The 24,425-nt window shown below is 36.7% G+C and overlaps 1 protein-coding gene across 1 annotated transcript in view; it reads right to left on the bottom strand.

The window, feature by feature from the left end:
* LOC122789757 (probable G-protein coupled receptor 83) overlaps positions 1-24,425 on the bottom strand; it is a 264,892-nt gene that overhangs the window by 36,926 nt on the left and 203,541 nt on the right. Inside the window, exon 3 of the mRNA XM_044057193.1 lies at positions 6,829-6,962. Coding sequence (XP_043913128.1) covers positions 6,829-6,962 — 134 coding nt within the window. The remainder of the gene's footprint in view (positions 1-6,828; positions 6,963-24,425) is intronic.

The following is a 24,425-nucleotide window of genomic DNA, read 5'->3' as shown; positions in this document are numbered from 1 at the left end:
AACATTATTTATCCATAAACTAATTAGAAAACTAAAACCAACTACCCTTGCCACTGATCTCCTCCTTGCAGACTACCTACAAAAAGCAGCTGGTGCTGTAGCCTACCCTATATCCACTATGATAAACAGATCCATATCTGAAGCTACCATTTCCACTATCTGGAAGATATCCCAAATCATTCCATTCCACAAGGGAGGCAGTTCCATTGACCTCTCAAACTACAGACCCATAGATATACGCTCTCCTCTAGTCAAAATCATGGAAACATTTATCCAAAGACAACTCCTAACCTATCTTCTTGATAACAATCGCCTGACAAATTCTCAACAAGGCTTCAGACCAAACCACAGTACCACCACTGCCCTACTATCCTTTACCAATGTCATAAATCACAACCATAATAGCAATAAACTCTCCTCAGCCATCTTCATAGATCATTCCGAAGCTTTCGACATGGTAAACCATCAACTTCTCCTGCAAACCCTAGAAGTCATGTGTGGATGAGAGACAACAGGCAGTTCTGTGGAAAGATAACTTATCTACCTTTTACCTATAACACTTTGAGTCCCCCAAGGATCCATCTTAGGGCCCCTCCTATTTTCCATATTCATTAATGACTTGCATAAATTAATACCAGACACTACCTGCATTCAATACATGGACAACCCAACCCTAATATGTTCCGCTACAACCACAGAAGAACTACTAACATTATCCCAAAACACATTTAGCACGGTTGGAAATTGGCTCCTCTATCACTGTCTCATACTAAATCCCAAAAAAACTAAACTACTGCTGTTCTGCCCATCTCATAAATCGTCCTCTCTAACCTTCTCCATTAACTCTAACAATGGCACAATTATCTCACCAGACCTCTCAACCAAGCTCCCTTCTTAGCTCCCCTAGCCAGAACTGTTCTTGCTCGCACTCATCTACTATCCACACTTCTCTACGCCTCCCCCTTATTCACAAACCTGAGTAAAACCAACCTGAACAAGCTCAGAACCTGTTATAATCATATTGGCAGATTTGCCACTGCCTCTGCCTATAGGACCCACCACTGCCTTAAACTCAAACTACTAGGCTGGCTTGAGCTACATAACCTTCTACCAGCTAACCAACTAGTAACTGCCCACAAGATTCTCTACCAGGCAGAATGAACACCCGATCTTAAAACTCTAATCACCCCCTACCAGAACCTTAAAACTGCTAGAGCCTCCAACAAAATGCTAGCTTTCACCTTCAAAGCAAACAACTCAGCTGGGGAAGCTCTGTTTACTAACTCATTTGGTAAAGCCTGGAACTCTCTTGCTACAGAACTAATCTTATAACCCTCTTCAACCCAATTAAAAAAAAAACGTAATCAATACTTCACAATGCGATGGCTCAGTCCTTGCCTGTCTATCCCTGAATAATCCACATACTCTTCTACTGTTTGCTCAGTTAGGGTCTCCTTGCATTGTCACTGAATCCTAACCAAGTTACTCTGTAGAAATTTGTTGATTAAGTGAAGCCTAGTATGTATTTTAAGTAACCTATAAACACACACAAAAATATATATCAGCTTGCTGAAAGTTGGGGCTGGGACCTTGGAAAGTGACCTACATATATATTGTATAACCTCTATCTAGAATTATACAGTGGAATGGCTTTAATATGTAAATATGTAACAGTTTCTCTGCCTTGTATTTCTCTATTGTATTTCATATTGTATTGTGGTGTTCTGTCTTATTGTGTTCTGTATGGAGCTTTTCTCCCTGGGCCTCGGCTGAAAATGGACATATATCCAGTTGGACTTTTCCAGTCAACAAATGTAAAATAAATAAATCAATAAATAAAAATAAATAAATAATCACAGGTCTCATAGCTATCTTTTATCCCTGTCATAACACCTTCACCTGACTTTTTATTAGAATGTCTGTTACAGTAAAAGCATTTATACTCTGACAGAACTGGTTTCCAGTCATTGTTCTTTAACCTTGTTTCACAAACAATAACAACATCAATCTTGTAGCTATGTAGCAAATTTTCCAATTAAAAAACTTTATCATTAATGCTCCTAGCATTAACAACCATCTGAGATCCATCAAATGTTGCTCTCTCTGGGCTGTTAAATTTTCGACATGGCATAAATCTTGCCTAGTGTTTATCAAATTTTGCAAAATATCTGCTGCAAAAATTCTGTTCACTTATCTAGACAAACGCACATCATCCTTTCTGAACACGTGTGCCCAAAATAAGGCTTGGATGCTCTACACATTTTCATTTTTTTTAAAACAGGACATGTTTTCCATGTAGGTGTTTATCCAAAAAAACGTTTCATTCACAATCACCTGACTATCCTTTCTATAGGTGATTTGTGAAAAATATGTCCCAACACCAGTACAAGCTATACTATCTAAGAGGGATGGCAGTGTTATCAACATCATTTGTACCAACATGAATGAAAACAGATCCATACTTCCTTACATTAAGGCGTTCCAAGGCTTGTCTCACATCTTCTATTTTCACTCCTGGCAAGCATGACACTATTCAATGTTCATTATCATCTCTGCAAATATACATGTCATTTCCCCTAATAACTGAATCTCCAATTACAAGAATATCTTTGTTGGTCAGTTTTGAAGAACCTTCAGCTTCTGAAACAGTAATATCTGCTCTATCAATTGTTACGAAGGATAGATCTTCATCACTATTAGTCTTATTAATCTTATTGTTTTCACTGGGTATTAAATTCTCATCCAGCTGGTGTTGTAAATCCACAGCTTGAGCCATGTAGTCAACATATGTCTTTCTCCTCTTTTATTCTTACAGTAATGTTCTTCAGTCCTTCCACATTCAATTTTGATTTCTTCCTTTTCACCTGCCCCTTGCTTCTTTTTTCTACCTTTTTCATTGGAAAAATGTTGCCTTCATCTGAAGATTGAAAGTTTTCTGATAGAAAAATATCATTTCATGTAACTTGTGTGTTAGATAACAAAGCAATGCCCTTTTTACTACATATTCTCTTTCCTTTACAGTCATTAATCAATTTATTTTTCTTCCTTGTTATTTGTTGTGAATTTCTTCCTTTCTTTCTTGTTTCTTCTAAACAAACTGGATCCTCAGATTGCATTTGCCCTTTTATTGTACTCGTTATACCCATTTGACCTCTTATCACGCTCGTAATAGTTTTCTTGTGCAAGTTTTACTTTAAACATGCTCGTTATACAAATCGGAAGTAATTCTGAACATATTCATAAGTATTTCTGGAAACTCTATCAGATATCATGGTTTTGAATATTTCTTTTAATAAATAATGTTTTTTTGTGCCTTTCTCTTGATTAATGATGCGTTTTGTGCTACTCGTTTGATTAATAATGTGTTTTGTGCTTTGCAAATGCTTTGTATCATTTTCTTTGCAAAATAAATAATTTATGTGAGTTTTGGTTACCATGGAGTTTGTTTCTGGCCTTTTTTTTAATCATTTGAGCACTCTATCACTCAACATGCTTAATACACCTTCACCATTAACTCTGCACCTCATGACTTGAAGAAGTTGCACTCAATGTCCCGGTTCTGACACCATGTCGCTCGCCTGGTCAGGATAAAACAGACGAACAGTTGTGGGTTCAGTTCAAACAGCTTTATTATATACAAACACATTAGGATTGTGGTTTAGTAACTTAAACTTAAACATACAGACAGAATGACTACTGCACTAATACATGTTAACACTCTGTTTTTTCTCTCAGAATGGCAGTGCTGCCTGCACATGCTCTCTATTTATATGAACATGCCCTCACATTGAAATACTTCTTAAAGTTACAACACACTCTCAGTTCTACACCCTCTGTGCATAAGTGATGAAATAATGAAAATGGAAGAGATCTCAGTACTGCACCTTTTGCTACTCCAGCAGAAAATTCAGATGTCAGGCATACAGTGCCTTCATTGACGCTAGAGGAACTGCAGTGAAGGTAATTAACCTAAACATGCAGCCTATCAGCTCTCCTAAAATAAATTTATGGTTTGTAATTTAGAAACTCTTTGTTATATCTATAAATATGTTTCACATGACTGTACCATTAACAGAATTGTTAAAAACAACATCCATTAAGAGATACAATTCTATTGTGTTCACACTCTCTTTGCAAAACAATACTGTCGCTTATCTCCTCAGATTTATGTGTATAGCTAATCCCAACTTATACAAGGGTTTATTATTTTTAAATAGTTTTGCATAGGCAAAGAACATACTGCCATAAATGTAGTCTTTAAATTAAAATGAGATTTTTAGTGCTTAATAAATTCCCTGAGTTTGGCAATGTTTAAGAATGAACATGAGAGGAAATGTGCTACAGTTTTTTCATAACTTTCCATAATAATTATGCAGACTATGACAATATGATTTATTTGGCTACATTAGTTTCCACTTTATAGATTTGTTGTTGTTGAATACTTGTAGCTGAAATTATGGCACCCAGATGTTTTGAAGGCTTGATTTAGTTAAAGCGCTCTGCTTGTTACTTTGTTGCCATTATGCCAGACTTATTAAAGTTATTGTGGTAATTTTGGTGCACATTTTTATACTGTTCACTCATCAACGTATTCAGTATTTGCTGCTAGGTGGTGAGATATTTCCATGTGGTATCGTCAGCTATTTGTCTTCAACCAAATTTATCACATGAAAATGTCCTGGTTAGAAGCAGTCTGACCCCATGCGGTGAACCTAAGGTTCTCCTTTATTAATACTGACACATAGATAACAAGCAATTTTTTGAACTAACAAAAGCATTAGTTATTGAGAAGGCTGTTTTTCCAGCTTATTTTCACCAAAGCAAGTGTTTTGAACACTAACTCAACTGCATGTCATTTTACAGTCACATACATAAAAAAGTTTTGCTCTGAAATGATTCCAAGGAGAGATCAGTGTCATCTGAAACTGAATGATAACTTTAGGAAGACAAAATCCTTTTATTTTGAGAGATGCATACTTGAACAGGTGAAAACACAATTTCTTTTCTGGCTTCTTCAGAGCCAGGTACACTGTATTTCAATAGTCAAACTTTAATAGATTTGTTATATAAATCAATGGTGAAGAACAGAAGCAGGCTTTAAGTGTGAAAGAACCTACCACAAATACAATAGTTTTAAAGTTTTTTCATTTAAAATATTACTCACAACAATATCAAAACTTCTATTTTTTTTTTTAATTCAGCAAATATCTCCATCCCCCAAAATATCCACTTCACACATTCCCTAATAAAATAAGTCCCAGCATTTCTGTACCTAGGGGAAAAGAAGATTCTTCCTTGCAATAAACTCCATCAGCCATTGTGCATGCATGAACAGCTGTACATTACTGTACGGTAGTTTAGTCTACAACCTGATAACCTGCACATTCCTGCAAAAAGCTCATGACCTACACATTGCTTATGTTGAGTTTCAATGTAAGGGGTTCCACCTGTTAGACATAGTTGACAACATGTCTGTCTAAGAAGCAAGAAATTTATACTAATGCATTTTAAATGAAAATACAGTAGCCACTGCATTAATTTAGCTAGTGAGGCATTATAGGTTCGGGCAGAAAATTTTCAGCGAACTGTTTTTATTAACAAAATAAAATGTAAAAGCAACATATTTCTTTGCATCAAATACTTTATAATTTGTTATTATATATGCTAAGGAGTGCTGGATGACAAATTACTTGAGTGTCAATAGCCTGCAGGAAAAAGTAAAAAATGAGCAGCATAACATTGAATGATTTTCTCCACGGGAAATTACTGACAACGTGATTTCTACCTGTGCACCAACAACGATTCACTTTTTAGGGAGAATTATCCATTCTTTGAGTTGGTATGACTGTGGAGTTGTTTTACATGCATATATATATATATATATATATATATTATATATATATATATATATATATATATATATATATATATATATATATACACACACACACACACACACTTACATATGTCTATGTGTATGTGTGTTTGGGGTGAGGGGGAGGCTTGACTCCAGCTAAAAATAAGAAAAAGGGAATGTTTCTCCTTTTGGGTTTTCTGGCATTTTTTTCATTCTATTGAAATGTCAACTTTCAAGATGTTGGCATTTTATAGTAAAACTGTTTTGATGGAGTTTATATTCTTCAGCTGTATAACTGGAAATAGCATTATCAGATAAATACATGTATTCATTACGAATGAAAATAAAACATGTTCTGTGACCAGAGACATATAGTCACACAGAGGATGGGCAGCTATCTATGTAACCAGTGAACTATGTTTTGAACTATCAGCTAGTAAGGAAACGGTTGATCATTCTGGACTTTTTTTAACTGATATTTCAAATATTCCTTGTAATGGGCATGTACACTTCCTGCTGCTGGATATGAATTAAAAGAGTATGTTAAAATTGTAAAGAAACTGTATCATGAGTCTGATAATACTTGAGGTCATAAAAATCATACCTGCATTTCAAATTTTCCAGACTAATCTCTTAAACAAGCTTTTATCTGAGAAGTATTTATATTCAGCAGGAGTATATTGAACATTTTTGGTGTACCAGCCAAAGAAATGTAGCTTCTTACAGTTCTAGCATTACTTTTTATTTACTTCCATGCATTTCTACAGAACGTTTGGTCATAATCTACTTTCACAAATTATTGCATGCATGACAGATGGTTAGGTGTGTGTGTGTGTGTGTGTGTGTGTGTGTGTGTGTGTGTGTGTGTGTGTATGTAAGTATAAAACAGCAGATGCAGCAGTATGAGAGAGCTACCATTTTACAAAAATAAATTATACTTTTTAACAGCTAAATATTTTCATATTGCTTACCCATATTCAAATTTCTGTAGCTTGTAGTAGATAGCATGAGGCAGAGAGAAACAACTTGCCATGACCCAGATAACAGCAATGCAGACAACTCCTTTAACAGTGGACATCCGCGGCTTCAGGGGATGCATTATGACCTTTCAAGAAAAGTGTACAAATTGTTATTATCGGGCTGAAGATTTAAACATAGAATGGACTTTTGACTTTTAGACGTTTCACATTTTGAAACCTGTGACATGATAATTGCAGATCTGTCAAGACAGAAATGGTTTTGGAAAATTATATTTACACACATTTGTTCCTTCTAGGAAGTGGTAAAACACATGTCACAAGGGCATTTATACTTCCATTGCTCCTATTAAACATAGATTTTTCCCCCTCTTTTATTACAAAAATAGATAATGCTTTAAAACTGCAAATGTTTTATTTAATTTAAACTGTAGGGGCATAGCCAGTTGTTTCAAAGGTATTTCAGAGGAAAACAGCAACGATTTACATGCAAATGATAAATCGACTACCCTTCATCAATATGAATTATTATTTGTGTATATTATTTTATGATGTCTAGTTATTGTCTACTTGCCAAACAGTGGAATGGCTTTAATCATTACTGCTGCTAAATTTATTTTCCTTATTTTCCACTGACAGATGTTATTTAGTTATCTGTCACAAATCTGCTGATTTAGCTGTCTAAATATTTAAAATTCAGAAAATTCACAGCACAAATGAAGGTTAACCAATGCTGTGCAGTCAAAATGCTAAATGCCATAACATTTTAATCAAAAAGAGGGGTCTCACTGGGCCCCCTCATAAAATTCTGTTTGCTCTTCTCATCTGAAGGGTGATCTGCCACCGCCATTAGTCAGAATGGCAATACCCCTAACTGTTGGGGAATGCAGGACACCCTTTGCTGGTGAATATTCATGCTATCATTTTCAATTACAGTAAAAACTATGATTTATGAAGGATGAAACTGTTATTCTGCCATTCCTCAATTATTTTAGTATATTTCCTAAGCTGTAAAAGAACAAATACATACACAAATTTATAGCTGGTTTGTTATGTTCACACTTATATCTACAAACAACTGATGTAACAATACTTTTTCCTGCCTTTCATTAAGTGAAATTTAAAGGAATGCAGGCATTGAGCAGTTTACATAATTTTGGAGTGAATAAAAATTGAAATGTATACTGCATGAAAATAAAAGAGTTGTCAGTATTATTTTCTTTCTGTTATTGTATGTGTACCTATGTCACTTTTTAGTGTCACATCTAATAACGAAGTTTAAAAAAATTCTCTTACTTTTTTTGCAAAAATATGCACATGTATGAACAAACATGTTTTAAAACAAGTTGCTTTACTCATACTCACTCACTCAAATTAGTGCTTCAGAGTCTGGTCGATTTTGTTAACGGCCAACCTGTGGAATGCATGCTGATTGAGTTAAAGCTGTTGACAAGACTGACCCAGCAACAACTGAACAGGTCAAGATACCACCCTACAATTTTATGTATTTGTGTATAAAACTAACAGGTGAAAAAGAAAACACACATTTCCATATTTGGGACTGCATTCTCAATGCTCCTGATAGTTATCAAACTATTACAGAAAAAAAAGATTAGCTTAGTATGTGTGTAATGAACAATTTCTCTAATCCATTGTAATGCCAAATAACATGACATTGGATTGTACAATAAAATATTCCAACAACTAGACTAAGGAGCTGTTGTAAATATTTTTTTGTGAAGGTAGTCTAACACGACATAGGGTACATTTTTCCCTCTTATAAGATAAAATTCCTATACTATGGTCATTCTAACCATGAAAATCTTAACAATTGTCATGAATCACTGACTGGATGTTTAAAAACTAGATTTTCTGCACATCTTTCAAAAATCAAAAAAGCTTTTCAAGAAACAGCAGAATAAATGTATTTGCAAAAAAAGAATTCCCCTAACCATTGTTTCAGTTTAGACTGTCCTCATTGCATTTTATTATATTTGTTCAATCACTGACAGTAATAATAAGTCAAATGACTAAGCTACGTCCTGCTCCATTCTAGCTTATGTTCAAGGTTTAACAGTGTGGTTCTCTCATAGTTTTTATCTCCTCACATCCCAGAGAGTTTCTATCTATAGCTTGTGGTGTCTAATTACCTTACATATTTAAGTCTTTATCATAAACTGACACCTCAAACAATAATACACAACATTAAGTAATACACTGCAGATTTTTTGTAGCCTTCAAACAATTTCTACATATATCCAAGATGCCCTAGCATTATTATTCGGAAGAGGTTTGAAGCCTTCACATTACAAGCTATACTTACAGCCAAGATGAACTTACATAAAAGTTTAAAAGATGTTGAGAAAAAACTTGTATTATTATTATTCCTCTTACATTATGTATCAGACTAACCTGCCTAATTACTGTGATCTCATGTTCCATTTTTTTCTTACATTCCTCTGACTTACAGGTGATGTGGAAGGAATCATTCAGTGCAATTTCTTTGTATATAGAAACAATGGCACACACTTTTCCATATAAATAACTTCCACATCCACTTTACAAAACTATCCCATAATAATTTTAATAGGATAATTTTGCAACATTTTTCTTGGTTACAATATAGGCGCATTTCCAATTGATATCAGAATGAAAAGGATTTAGGTAGATTATTCATATAACTATCTAAAGAATATTCACCAGTAAAACTGCTCAAAACAAAAAACATTGAATTACCTTATAGGTGATAACATCCATCACTACCTCAAATAATTTAATAAATGTGATAACAAACGCAAACCATTTGGCTTTATTTCTGATGAGAAAAAAACAAAGAAAAACAGCTTTTCTGTGGGGAGCTTCACCCACCACACCCCTGGAAATTAAATATAATTACTCCAGAGTCATGCAACCAAGAAGATAAGGACAGAATATCCTGAATTATGCAACAGTTGATCTCCTGATGTTCGACCATTACATAATTCAACCAACTGCACCATTGACGAATTGCAACAAACTTTTAACATGTGATAGCTATGTAACCAGACAAACGGTCCAGGCAGCAGCAGGTGTCAGCCAATAAAAAGATTTATTTTAAAAAATTCACCACAAACGCTTTCACCCTGACAACAATACAGGGCTTTTTCAAATGTAAGTGCAGATATAAAGTCCAATCAATATATACTCCCATTCATAAAAAAGGCGCCAAAAAAATTAAAGAGACACTCTAAAAACATAACAAGTGTTACACAACAATCCACTAACAGATGTAATCAAAACCACATTTTACAGTCGTCCCTGTACATTAAGTAACATATCATGAATTTATAACAAATATTTAATCATACAATGTTTTAAAATTAATAAGCATAAAAAGCTTTTTTGTTAAAAATCCCAGCACAAAACACAGGAAATGTATGGAATTTTGAAACGTTACAGTTTTTCACTTTTCTTTTTTAAAAAGGGCTTAATGGAAATATGGTCATTTAACCCTGGGGTTGGGATGCATTCAGTTTCAATTGCCAAAAGGTTTCCTTGCAGCCTAACCAATTCTCCCAATCTCCCCCCCAGGGTCTACAGATACCTGTTCCAAAATCCCCAAAAAAAACCCTACGTGACTGGGTTCCGCATGCAGGTGCCTATATAATGCACTATTCAAGTTTTTCTTTTTAATGTTATAGGTGTCCTCGTAGATCTGCTTTTTTAATGCCCTTTCGGACTTTCCAACATAAAATGCTGGGCAATCCTTACATAAGGCTAAATATACTGTACCCCTAGTCATACAGTAACCTTTCCTAAATTGTACTCTACTTTTTGCATAGTTGTCCAAAGTGACATTTGCCACCCCTATAATATACTTAGAATAACCACATCATCCACATCTTCTAGTACCTTGGTCCACACTCCAATCACTACTCCTTTCAAAACGTTTTTTTAGGTTGACCCCTGTTTTATAAACAAAATTATGGTTCTCCCCTACCTTACACACAATATTGTGGTTAAATCTTAACATTTTCCAGTTGTTCTCAATAACATCTTTAATGTCCCCCGATACTCCACTATGCTGCAAAACCAATGCCCTCTTAAAATTCTGTTCTCTACTAATTCCATCAAAGGTTACTATCCACAAATTATCACCTAACAAGGGCAAAAATGTAACACCCCATCTTTCCAAAATCTCACTTGCAACCTCCCATGATTAAATTGTCCAGGTATCCCCTGGAGGTAAATAATTCCGAGATATACTTAACCTCGAAAATTAAGTCACTTCTCTCAGATGTCATTCTGGCCACTTTGACCATCTGACCCTTAACAATACTCTTTTTCTGTTTCCAAGGGTGGTCACTATTGTATGGGAGGTAGGAGTTGCTGAAGGTGCTTTTCCTATGGATCCTAGATTTTAAATTTCCATAGATTTTTGTCTAGCCTCACAACTAAATAATCAATCCCTTGCTGGTCAAATTTAAAGGTAAACTTTAAAAAGTTTGTAGTTAGACCAAGGAACTCAACATAATTCATAATGACGTCTGCTGGACCTTCCCAAACAATGAAAATATCGTCCAAAAAATGCCTATAAAATCTAATGCTCTTCCAATAAACTGACTTAAACAAAAATTCTAGTTCCCATTGCAAAAGCACCAAGTTGGCATATATGGGGGCACATGCTGCCCCCATAGTCACTCCCCTAGTCTGTTTGAATGTCTCCCCCTCAAAATATATAAAATTGTTTTCTAATACAATTCTCATGAATTACACCAACAAATCAATATCTAAATTAAGTACTGAACGTTTACTGAATAAAAGTGACCAAAAGAACTCCAAACCTTCTTCCACAGGGATACATGAAAATAAATCAACTATATCAATGGTAAGGAAATACATATCTCCCTGGTGTGTTTCCATTGTTAACCCCTGCAAAATATCCCAGAAATCTTTAAGAATGTGTGTAAAACCACTGACAATGTGTTTAAGTGTGTGGTCCAAAAAAGTTGCTATGTGGTAGGTCTTGGAACCTTCACCTGCCACTATGGGTCTATATGGTGGGTTGGTTGTACTTTTATGTAACTTGGGAATGCCAAAAAAGGAAGCCAACCTAGGCTACTTGTTGATCAATGCATTCCCAAGTACACGATTCAACCTATTTTCCAAAACAAACTCCTCTATTGCTAAATCAATTTTCCTATACGCAATATTGATTTCGTTCATTGAGACCGGTATGCATACATTAATGTCACTTAAAATGTCCATAATTTTACTGGAATAATCCATGACGCTGAACAAAACCATACCACCCCCCTTATCTGGTTTCATAATACGCACTTCTCTATCCAACGTTAACTCATCTACAATCTGCTTTTCCCCTTTTGTCAAATTTGATTTAAATTTGTAACATCTCGTAAAACCTTTACTAGTAGTTGGGTTGTAAATGTCAGATATACAAGCCTCCTCAAAAACTTGTAAGGCCGGGTGAAGGGGGGGAATGAATGTACTAGCCCTTCTAAATTGGGTAGTATCTCTTTCATTGTTTTGGTCAAACATTAATGCCAAGTTCAGCTTTCTTACAAACATTTTTAGCTCAATGTGTGTATCACAAATATCAAATTTCACAGACAGCACAAACTTAAAACCTTTTTCGAAAAGCTGAAAATGTTCCAATGTAATTTCAGTTGAAACCATGAAAACAATACAAAGCAATGAAAGAGATATTACTTTTTTATGATTATTATATACTCTATAAGGTGCTGCTTCTTAAGGTTTTATAGATTTCTCTACATTCCATTAAATCAAATTCAAACAGATCAAAGTTCTTCAGTTTTTGAACACTGGAAATTATAATTTTACAAAAAAAAAAACTATCAAGACAATAAAATTGTTTTTGCGTAGTGGCAGGCCACCTTTTACCACTCACGTGGAATCCCTCTTGACACCCAATAATTTGTAGACAGTATCTCTATAGTCACACTTCAGTGAGGAAAGGTAAGCAAAAAAGTGTACTACCTGCTCAAATAATGCAAAAGTGCATGTATTTGTTTTAAAAAGCCACTCACCATGAAAATGGTTCGGCAAAATCTAAGAAAAGGAGTGATCTATGCAAGGCTATATACTAGCTTATTATGCCTTTGCATATGGCATGCTAGAACGCCAGTTTCTCCAACCAGTAATTTTCCAGAAACTAGGAAAAGTAACATCCTTTACAGAGCAGGACAAGACAGGAGTAAATATTTTAATAACATGTAAAAAACAATAAGCACCCAACTAATCAAAACTAAACAGAGTGTGCTAGATTCCAAAACAGATGCTCTCAAAGTTAAGTCTGCCCTGTTTTCAAAAGGTTTGCTCTCAGTGTAAGTGACTGACTTCAGTGTAAGGCCTGTTTATAAAAATCGGATCGGATTCCAAAAGACCTGCTTTCAGTATAAGTGGTCACTTACACTGAGAGTAAGTCTTTCACAACTAGGCTTAATATGTGTACTGTTTGTAGATCATTTTAACTATATTATTTGCTTGACTATTCATATTTTCTGCTACTTCAAATTACATAAGCAGCTTTTCTAGCCAATCTCCGTATTATTGTCAGGGCAGCTGTATGTAATGCTAATAATAAGAACTCAAAATGATCAAGTCTGCACTCACGAAAACGAAATCTGACAAAATAAATCCAGGGTAAGATGAGTGAGAATAACAGACTATTTAGTTATCGGTACTTACAGTATTTGCAATTCTCTTTTTTCCTTTGATGTAGAAGATTCTTCAGTGTAAATATTGTTGACTTCTGCAGAGCATAAATGTTATGACCAGATTGCTCAGCTTAAGCAACTTTGTAAAGTGTTCAAGACATAGATGCCAAGATATTCAACTGAATCTTCACATCAGAGGACTCATAATAAGGGTTATAATAGGAGAGATCTGATCACAATTCTTTGTAGCGCATGGAGCTTTACCTACTTCATGTACAACCAATTACAGAAAAGAAAAAAAGGGGCTGAGTCCACAAAGTGTTTTAAACGCTTTGAAAGCCAGGAAAACACTTTATGCTGAAAGATAGACCGCAGGCATCATAGCCAGTGCCATGAAGGTTAATACTTGGTGTAAATTAAAATTACTGTTTAAGAAACCATACTATACTACTAATTTTGTGCAAATGTACACGTCATATGCCAGATATCTTGTCATAAAATGCTGCTTTACATATGTGTATCAGCCTTGCTTAGAAATTTAGTGGATCATGTGTTGAGCCCCATGCGGAGTTAAACACAGTTTGCTTGAGTTACAGGGTATTTATTCTTAAGATATGGCAGTAGTGAGTCATCATAATCTACTTTTAATTAGGCTAATAACCGCAAAAAACCCATGTGGCTAAGTCTAATTTTTGTGGATCTGATGCTTTACCCTTCTGAATCTCCTTGCCATGCTTCTCTTCTGACTTTACTTTTTAATTGAGAAGTAAGAACATAATCAGAAATAAAAGTATATTTGTGATAATTTGAACATCTACTGTTATAGTAAGTTTACTTACGTAACTGTACTATGTAAATCATATTGATCATTGCTGCAGCAGAATACGCTATATGTGTATATTACCTTAGCTTAGTACATTTGGGAGGTGAAAGGGGAAGGGTCCAGGAGTCCCTGGAGTATGATACAAGCAAAGTCTGATCTAAACCTAGAGAAGGAATCAAAGTTCTAGCGCTTTGTAAAAGTATGTACACAGGACCAATGTGCTGCTTCTGGAATACTTCTAGAATCCAAACATTTCCAAAAAGGCATAGACAAATTCAAGGCCCTGGTAGAGTGAGCCTTGACCCTGGCTGGATTAGCTTTACTCTGGTGCGAATAACAAGTAATAGCCATCTTTGTCACAGTTTGTTCCTTCTTTTTACCTTCACAAGAAAAATACAACTGATCCTGAAGATTTCTAATATTTTCTTTTGTCAAGATAGTACCAGAGTTGTCTGTGGACATCCAAGATAGAGGGTCAGGAAAGAAATCAGAGAGATGGATAGTTTGGCTTAAAGTAACTCAGATATCACTTTAGTCATAAAAGTAACATCAGTTATTAAAGAAACCCTGTCCCTGGAAAGATGAGTTAGAGTTGACCCAGCAAAAGAGCATGCAACTCAGATACTCTTCTTGCAGAAATAAGAGCAATTAGTAAGATAATTTTCCATGTTAAGAAACACAAGTCAGTCAGATGATCTGGTTCAAACAGAGCAAGTATAATCTTCTCTAATCCAGCATTAAAATTCTAAGAAGGAGCCTCCATTTTTCTTGGGGGTCTCTCATGTATATTCCCTTTCAAAAACATTTTAACATGAGAATGCACTGAAAAAGTTGGTTCCATGGGAAGACGTATTGAAATGGCTGACAAATAAATCTTGACAGAAGAATAAGATAAGCCATAGGAAAGTAACTCACACAGATATTATAAAGTCAGAGAAACACAAGACCTGAATGGGTGTTATTTTTATTGTTGACACCGAGTAAAAAACCTTTTCCATTTAATTATATACAATTTTCTAGTAGCAGGCTTTCTTGCCTCTATAAGTACTGACTGCACAGCCTCAGTAAACAGGTGCCTAAAAGGAATTAACATTCTATAATTCAGACAATGAGTTGAAGTTGATTGGGATGGGATGTATCAAAACTCTCCCTGATCTTGTGTAAGTAGATGCATTCTTTGGGGGAGCATGTGGTAATTGCCCCTGGCAAATTCCAAAAGAAAATCACACAGCAAACCTGTTGATACCAATAAAGGCTGCCCCTCCATTGAGGAATCATGGAAATACTGAATACTGACAACAGGTATGCCATGGTATCAAGAAATAAGCTCAACGTTTCATATAAAAAGATTGATTTAACCCTGGAGGACAATTTAATGCAGGGGTTGATTGACATACATTTATACCAATTTTTAAGGGTACCCAAGCCTGTCATTAGGGCTATTTTTGGGATTCCCAACATACATTATGGGGTGGGTAATCCACCCCTGAGACCAATTGTCACCTCACAGGGATCAAAAACACAGCCATTAGCTATATACGTAGATACAAAATTAAAACATTTTTATTTTAGATATCCCCACATTTTGGTGGATTCCTGGGATTTTTCCTGAATAAAATTGGCAGTACCAACTACAAAGATAGTATTATATTTCTCACCATTAATGCAAAAAATTTGTTTTCAGTAATATCCCATTCAATAGGGCTAATGTGGTTTGAAAAAATGTTGGTTGAGTTTGGTTTTCTATCATCTGATGAATTTAAACTTGTCTTGGAAAATATGGAGATGGTATTGAAATATGATTACATTTATTTTCAAGGAGATTTGTATCACCAAACAGATGAGGTTGCCATGAGGTCAGCCTATGCCTCCATATATGCCAACACCATTATGTTGTATTGGGAGCAACGTTTTGTTTTTAATTCTGATTACTTCACACACAGTTTGGGGTATTACCCATTTTTGGACACTATATTGTTTTATAGGAAGGAACAAAATAATTGATTCCAGATTTTATGGACTACTTGAATCAGAATACTGGGTTTTTACAATTTACATATGAATTGGGGGTAGATGAAACACACTATTTGGATGTGAGGTTACAAAAGGACTATATTAACAAAGTCTACAGGTCCGGCAGATAGAGAAAAGAAAGTTACTCTAACTCATACTTGCATTATGAGAGTGACCACCCATATAATCTTAAAAAGAATATTATAAAGGGACAAATGGTTAGAATAGCAATAATTACATCAGACAATGCAGACTTTATGAAAGAAATCGAGTATGTTCATAATATATTTGGTGAAAGAGGATATCCTGACAAATTGATTAATCCTGTTAAAAGATGTGTTGTGGAAGGATGAGGATCAACCTATCTACCACTATTGACCAGTGGAGAAACAATTGGTGTCAATAAAATATTGGGAAGCACTGAACAAATTATATCACAACTTCCATACCTGACATTAACACACTATGCTAATATTGGGTGGGTCAAAAAATGTATAAATGACACCTGGGATATGTTCAGAAGGATGGCCACGAGGGTGGGACTGTTTCAAAACCCCCTGAGATATAGTTTTAAAATGAATTTCAACTTAAAGAATATACTGGAAAATAAAAAGGGGGATTACAGAGAAGGGTCATGTCCGAAACTTGGCACCTTCAAGTGTGGTAGGTGCTCCCAGTGTCCCTTTGTAGCAGGAACAAAAGACTTGGATATACCCAGTATTGGTTACAAAATTAAGGGTAAAACATATTCTAGTTGCTATACTAAAGGAGTGGTGTACTTAGTGTATTGCAAGGTTTGTTGGGCATATTATATTGGAAAGACAGAGTGTAATTTAAGGTTACATATATACGAGCATATACATGAAATCAATAGGAAGAATGAGAACAATGCCCTATACAGACACTTGTTAGCTTGTAAGAAGGCGTATTACAAATTTTGGGTGCTAGAGGAAGTAAAACAGAGTGAGAGAGGGAGTGATTGGGAGACCCGATTAGAATTTCGGGAAATGATCTGGCAGCTAAGGTTGGATGCATATAATAGCCCAAGTTTGAACAACCACATATCCATCACCCCTGCTTTAAAATTACTAGCCACTGACCCAAAAAGATCAGACCCCTAAAGCAACATATACAGCAGTTAAGAAACAATGAGCAAGTACTGAAACAGTAAAAAATAAAAATAAAAATATACAGTTACAAAACCTATGTATGAATTTTTTCCATCACAGTATTTTTTTCACAGTAATTTTTTCATCACAGTAGTTTTTATTAATATGCATTTTTATAAGGAAGATGCATTTTTAAGGAAGATTTATATATATACATGTTCTTTTAATCATATTTATAATATATATTATTTATAATATATTATATTTATATTTTTTACATATTTTATAGTTAATATTTACTCCACAAATTATTTATTCCCTAGGATCTTGTAACTCTTTCCTTTAATAACAATTTGTATTTCACTTCAGTCTGCACATTAAAAAAAAGTTGTTTATATTTATACTTTTACTATTTTAGAACAATCAATACATATATTTATTTACATTTATATTTATATATTTATGGTATGAAGCATTGCCAAAATGTATTTGGCCCTTCATGAGTTAATTTATTTTGTTGAATTTATTCTGTTGAATTAATTGGTTGACCAATGAAAAGCGATGTGGCTTGTTATAAAATGTGTATAGTTATTCTGAATGATGATTCTGATGAAGTCTCCCGAGTGGAGATGAAAGCGCTCAATCTACTTGTTTTTTGTTTTTTATTTTACTGAATAAATACTTTTATGTTACTGTGTGCTTACTGGAATTATTCATATTTCACATTCCCCTGAATAGTGGAATTCAACGGAGGGACAGTCTTTATTGTTATCAACAGGTTTGCTGTGTAATTTTCATGTTGGTGTTTCGTGCTTGTGCACTTGTGTTTCCAAATTCCAAAAGAAGGGAGAACCACCGTTGCCTGGACCTGAAGGAAGTCACCACAATAGTCTTGAGAGACTCTTTCAGAATCTTCAGAAGTATGCCAGTTTTCAGTAGAAAGGGTAAAAAAAGCCTACAGTAACAGTGCTGTCCAAGGAAAAGAAAATGCATCTGTCTTCCAAGTCATCTTGCGTAGAGTCTTGGAGCAGACGTTTGTCAGCTGATTGTTCAGAGAGGAGGTAAAGATGTCTACTTGATGAACTCTACACAGATGGATCCAGTCTTGAAAGACCATCTGATCTATTTCCATTCAAGATGGTCTGCCTTTGCCCTGATCAGCTTGTCTGCCACATAGTTTTGCTCTGATTTAATGCAATTTGCCTGTAGGGTGAGATTGTGCTGTAAAGCTACATTCCAAACTGACGTGGATAGAGCCTAGGAGGTAACACCTTCCTGCCCCACCCCCAGCTAGTTGATCTACCACAACACTGTGGTATTGTCTGAAGATGTCCTCAGAATTTGAGGTGGCTCAGAGAGTTGAGTGCCTTGATAAGAGTGAGCATCTGTTTTACATTTATGAGCTTTGGGTCTGTTCTTGCCATAATACCTTGCTCCGTTTATCCTTTTTGACACTGTTTCCAAAGCAAAGTTCAAAGCATCTGTGGTGACCGAGTGCTTTGGAGCAGGAGTGGTGAAGGGTAGACCTGAATTTCATGATATTTGATATCTCCACCAAGTGATTTCTCCTTTGACAACTCCCATAACTGAATTTGAAATGATAAAGGGTATTGGTGGTGCAACCAAAGAGATTTCAGATACAAATGTGTCTTTCTCATGTAGAGTGTTGCCAATAGTATAATGGGAAGTATTGATGCCAGAAGACTGAGAACGAAGAAGCATTCCCTCACCAAGACCAAAGTCTGAGTAGAAAACCCCAAAATAGTTCTAGATATTGATCTATTTTATCCTGTGGAAGAAAGTCTCAGAGAAAAAAAGCCCTACAGGATGGGGTCAAAAATATTTTTGAATGTTCTCTTGGAATACTACATTATGTAAGATATCTCTCCAAAGTAATATGTTCTTGATACTTAGAAAAAACACTGCAAAAATAAGCATGTCATCTAAATATGTAAAAATATGGATAACATGTAGGGTGCAAAGAGCTATAACTGAACTAGACACTTTGTGAGCACTCTTAAAGCAGTATATTGTCCAAAGGGTAAGGCAGAGATCTTAAGAAATACTTGAAATCTGGATTAATAGAGACATGATGATAAGCGTCTTTGACATCTAGTTTTTTCCAAACAAACTTAGATGATGAAGAAGGGGTAGCACATTGTGAAATGACAGCATTCTAAACTTGGGCAGTATCCCAAAAATGTCTAGGAGAAAAAACTCCAGAACTGGTCTCCCAGTATTTTCCTTCTCTGGCACTTGGAACATCCTTTAATAAAAACCTTTTCCTAACTGGAAAGGAGGAACAGACACTATTACTGCTTGGGACAATGTGTGTTGTATGATGGGGGGAATAGAAGAATTTGGTCTAGTGGATGAGGAATAACTCCCTTGAAGGGAAGAGTTACCTTCCACTACCTTGCTGAATGATCTTCAGAACCCAGTTGTCTGAAACTATTTTTTTTCCAAATAAAAAAATGGAAAGTTACACTTTCTGAAAGAGATAAGCGGCTGCCAGTGTGGGGAAAGATGACTTCTTTGACTGCCCTTTGCTTTGGAGGGGAGGGGGGGCTCCTGCTTTCTTTCTTAAGCCAACTTGCCACTGTGTTTAAATGTCTATCAGCATTTTGCTCCATTTATTTTGTTTCTTGCCAAAACTGGATGAAGGTGCAGATAATTCTTTGCAAAGTTTGAAAAAGGCGGGTTGAAACATTTGAAATGTTCCCAGAATCAGTTTACCCCTCTCATCAAACTTTTTCATAACCTCTGCAGCAGAGGGTTCAAAAACTACCTTTCTATCCAAAGGAGAACTTAATAATTAATTTTTACATCTTCTGGGGACTTCTGAGAATATAGCCAGGGAAATCTCCTCAACACATTACCAGAGGTCATAGACCTGTAAGAAGTATCTACAGAATCATGAACACACTTTCAGCAATGAACAGTGACCTGTGAAATGAAAGAAACTATACCACTAGAGCAGATTTTTCATCACAAGAAGGAATTGCAGATAAAACATTTATCATACATTCACAATTACTCAGAACGTATGAGTCTGACAATTCAAAATTCTGAAAATCAAAGTTGCAGAAGCATATACGTCTTTGCATACTTATTCATTCCCCCATCTTCGTCAGGAAGTGCAGAATTGGAATGAACTAAATGATTAGCAGCAGCTGGGTTAAGTAAAGCTATAGCTGGTGGTTGAAGTCTGGGATGAGTGCATAAAAACTTGAATGACTGGGAAACTTTATACAATCAATCTGCTTTTACAGGAGCAGTAGGCTAACTTTCAAGGAAATTACAGTCAGTGACAAAAACATTGTCAAATACTGCATATGATGGGGATGGTAGACAGTCCTTATAGTATTTTCTGGGGGACTGGGAAACCTCTGTATTCTCCCACTGAAAACACATGCAATTCTGGAAGTAGTCTCAGAGAAAGAGAAATCTTCACAGGGATACTTAGATTCTATTCTCTCTTCTAATTAGAAATCATAGGAGAAAATCATGTATCAGTCCATTCTTCTTCCTGTCCAGATTCAGGAAAAGAGGCTACCCTTTTCTTTTAGCAGAAACCACATTAAAAGAAGGGTCAGTAGCCTGATCAGTACCCTGAGCCAGCCCTAATAAACAACTCCTGCTCAGAGGGATTTGGACAGAAGATGATAGCTGTCTAGTTTTCTGGGTTTTTTTTACAAGAAATTTGGGGCAAACAAGTGTATTAATGGCAGCAACAACTTCTGCAGGGATAGACTCAACATTCTGGCTAAAACAGGGAATCTTTCATGCCCCTTCTCCCAAGACCAACATAACATTTGTGCTTGTTTCCCACCTTTCCTGTAACTAGTCTAGTCCAGATATAGATTTGCTGTATTCAGCTTCTGAGCCCCCCCCCCAAGCCTTTCTGTGTTGAGGCAGGCCTTCTAGCTTATCAATGGGAGTGGTAAGCACTAGGTAGCTTATCTATGACAAGAGGAGTGGTTTCTGGCCCAGAAATTGTAGTTTATTGGCTGTTTGAGCACTTTTTATCATCTTATTCAACTTTCTGGCTTAAAATCCTGCATTTACGCCCGTTTCCCACCTTTCCTATAACTAGTCTAGTCCAGCTACAGATTTTCTGTATCCAAGACTGCTTGTAAGTTTCTGAACCTCCAGGCCTCTCTGTGTCAGAGGGAAGACTTTTGGCTTGTCAGTGGGAGTGGTAAGCACTAGGTAGCCTATCTACCACAAGAGGAATGGTTTCTGGCCCAGAAATTGTAGTTTATTGGCTGTTTGGGCAGTTTTTTCCATTTCCTTCAATTTTCTGGTCTGAAAGCCTGCTTTTGCACTATTCCCACCTTTCCTGTAACTAGTCTAGTCCAGATACAGATTTGCTGTATCTAGGACTGTTTGAAAGCTTCTGAGAGGTCCCAAAGTCTGCTCTTCAATTTTTCCCTTAGATGTGCATTCTCTCCTCTGCTGCACTTTTACAAGCTTATTAGTCTAGCACTTTACCATACCAGACATCTTGTAGCAATTACCGTAGCACACAAAAGTGCTACCAGCACTAAATGTTCTACAAAGAAATAGCCAGTACTTATTATTAATGTCCACCCCTCCCTGTGCTTTCTCCTGTTAACCTGGTGAACTTGGGCATCCTGAAGCAATGTAGCAACTGCCTCATGTACACCAACAACCCTCTCCTCTTACCTCCCAACACTCAGACTTGTGAGAGATGCACTTATATATCCAAAATGGAAGCCACACACTGTCCATCCAAGACCAGAATAGCTGGTCAAGAAGAGAAGGTCAACACTTACACCACACCACATGGAACACATAGCCTTCCAGAACACACACCAGCAGTGCCTTCACAGAAAAACACAAACCACACACCCACCTTTGTGGAGGATCTCAATAAAAATCTACTCAAACACCAGAGAACTCCAAGGCAGAAACACACTCGACCACCACAAAACAACAGTAATCATTGGTTCATAGGTAGGTACTAGGCTATCTTCCCTAGGGCATTTTAAGCCTAGCCAGAATATGTTGGCTTTCGCCTCCCTTTTAGACTAGATTCCTGAGCCCCTGTCCAGCAGGGCCATAGAAGTGATCCCAGGAGTGAATTTACAATTTCCCATCCACTCATCAAGATTTCTCTTGAAGAGGGTCAGCAAGGGGCTCTGCCTAACATGGACCTTGACTCTATTCCAGAATGAGGGAAGCCTCTGGGATATGAATCTATCCCTCCAGCATGTCCTATTTATAGCTGTGCTGAGGTTTAAATCCCTGGAGCATGTAGCTCTAATGGATTTGGTTTTCTTGAGGTGGAGCATGTCCATTAGTTTAGGGGGCTAGACATGGCCTTGTACGTCAGGCAGAGATCGCCTCTGAGTAGGTGGTAAGCAACTGAGTAGAGCTGGAGTTTCTTTAGTCGAGCTGCATAGGGCATCTGTTTGAGGCCCACGATCCTCTTGGTGAGGTACTTTTGAGGTCTCTCCAGCTGTTGCAGGTGTCGGGTAATGTACATCCCAAATGGGGCATTGTACTCAATTATGGGCCTGATGAGTGATGAGTAGAGGGGCACAATGACCTCTCTCACGAGACACATAAACAGTGTGCCACTCAGCCAAAGCCATTAAGGCAAAATAGCATGCCCAGCACACTAGTCATAAGTGACTCGATAGTGAGGCACACTGATGTCCCACTCACTAGGTTAAATAATGAGAAAGTAACAGTCAGCTGCCTGTCAGGTGCCAGGATCCACCATATAATGCACGCACTCAGGTCCCTCAACAATAGGTACAAATATGACTCTGTCATTGCACATGTGGGTGTGAATGACCTGAGACATACCTCCCTGGACTACATGAAAAGAGACATGGATGAGCTCTTGGATTATGTAGCCCAGGCGAGTATGACCCTATCTCTGAGCCACATCCTACCATCACCCAGAATGATACCAGAGTACAAGCAGAAAATGACTGATTTCAACAATTGGCTAAGTTTCTAGTGTCATTCTAAGGGGATCCAGTATCTGTCTGTCTGGGATGACATGATTGACGGACCTCGATGCTTTGCCAGAAATGGCCTGCATCTGTTACCCCTGGACTTACAGATACTGGCCAAGGCTCTTGCCACCCCTATAGTGCCTTTTTAGGCGGTGTTCCAAAGACCAAATTACCACCATAACAGTTACAAACAAATGCAATCTGAGGGTCATGCTGCTCAATGCTAGAAGTCTAAATCTCAAAATGCACTCACTCAAAGCACTCCTTTAAATGAAGAACATCGACATTTGTGCTGTAACAGAGACCTGGTTCAAGGCAGCAGAAAGTATCCCTGCACTACCAGGCTATAACTCATTCCACACCTTTCGGCTCCAGAACTTGGACTGAAGCTCCAAAGGTGGTGGTGTTTCCATATTCATAAAGAATGTGCACACCTCCAGACTGGTAGCCCAACATAATGCATCAGAGATAATTCAGGTGCAGCTAACATTGGGTAAGACAGCAATTCAGGTTGTAGCCTGTTATAGGTCCCCAACCATGTCCCAAGACACTCACTCCATGTTCTTAAGCACCCTGGAGAATATCAGAGTCCACCCTAATACACTCATACTGGGCGACTTCAACTACCCCTCCAATAACTGGGAAAACTACTCATGTACCAATACACTTGTCCAACGTTTCTTGGAATTCATTAATTCCAATGCCATGGACCAGCTAGTTCTTACCCCCACTAGAGGTAGCAACATCCTTGACCTGGTCAATACTAACATGGGCAACCATTGCTCTACACCAATAGTCAACTCCTCCCTGGTTAGATCTGACCAAAAACTAATCACCTTGGAAATCCACATCCCTCCCACCCTCAACACCCACAAAGGTAACCACCATAAAAAACTTCTCCAAAGCTAACTTTGGGATGCTAAGAACAGAGGTGGCTAACTTCACAGCACCAATGCAAATGGAGAATAGTTGCATG

This window comes from Protopterus annectens, chromosome 15.part0 (genome assembly GCF_019279795.1).
Source record: "Protopterus annectens isolate FY-2018-M chromosome 15.part0, PAN1.0, whole genome shotgun sequence".
Taxonomy (NCBI): domain Eukaryota; kingdom Metazoa; phylum Chordata; order Ceratodontiformes; family Protopteridae; genus Protopterus; species Protopterus annectens.
This window is presented reverse-complemented; position numbering and strand designations above follow the sequence as displayed.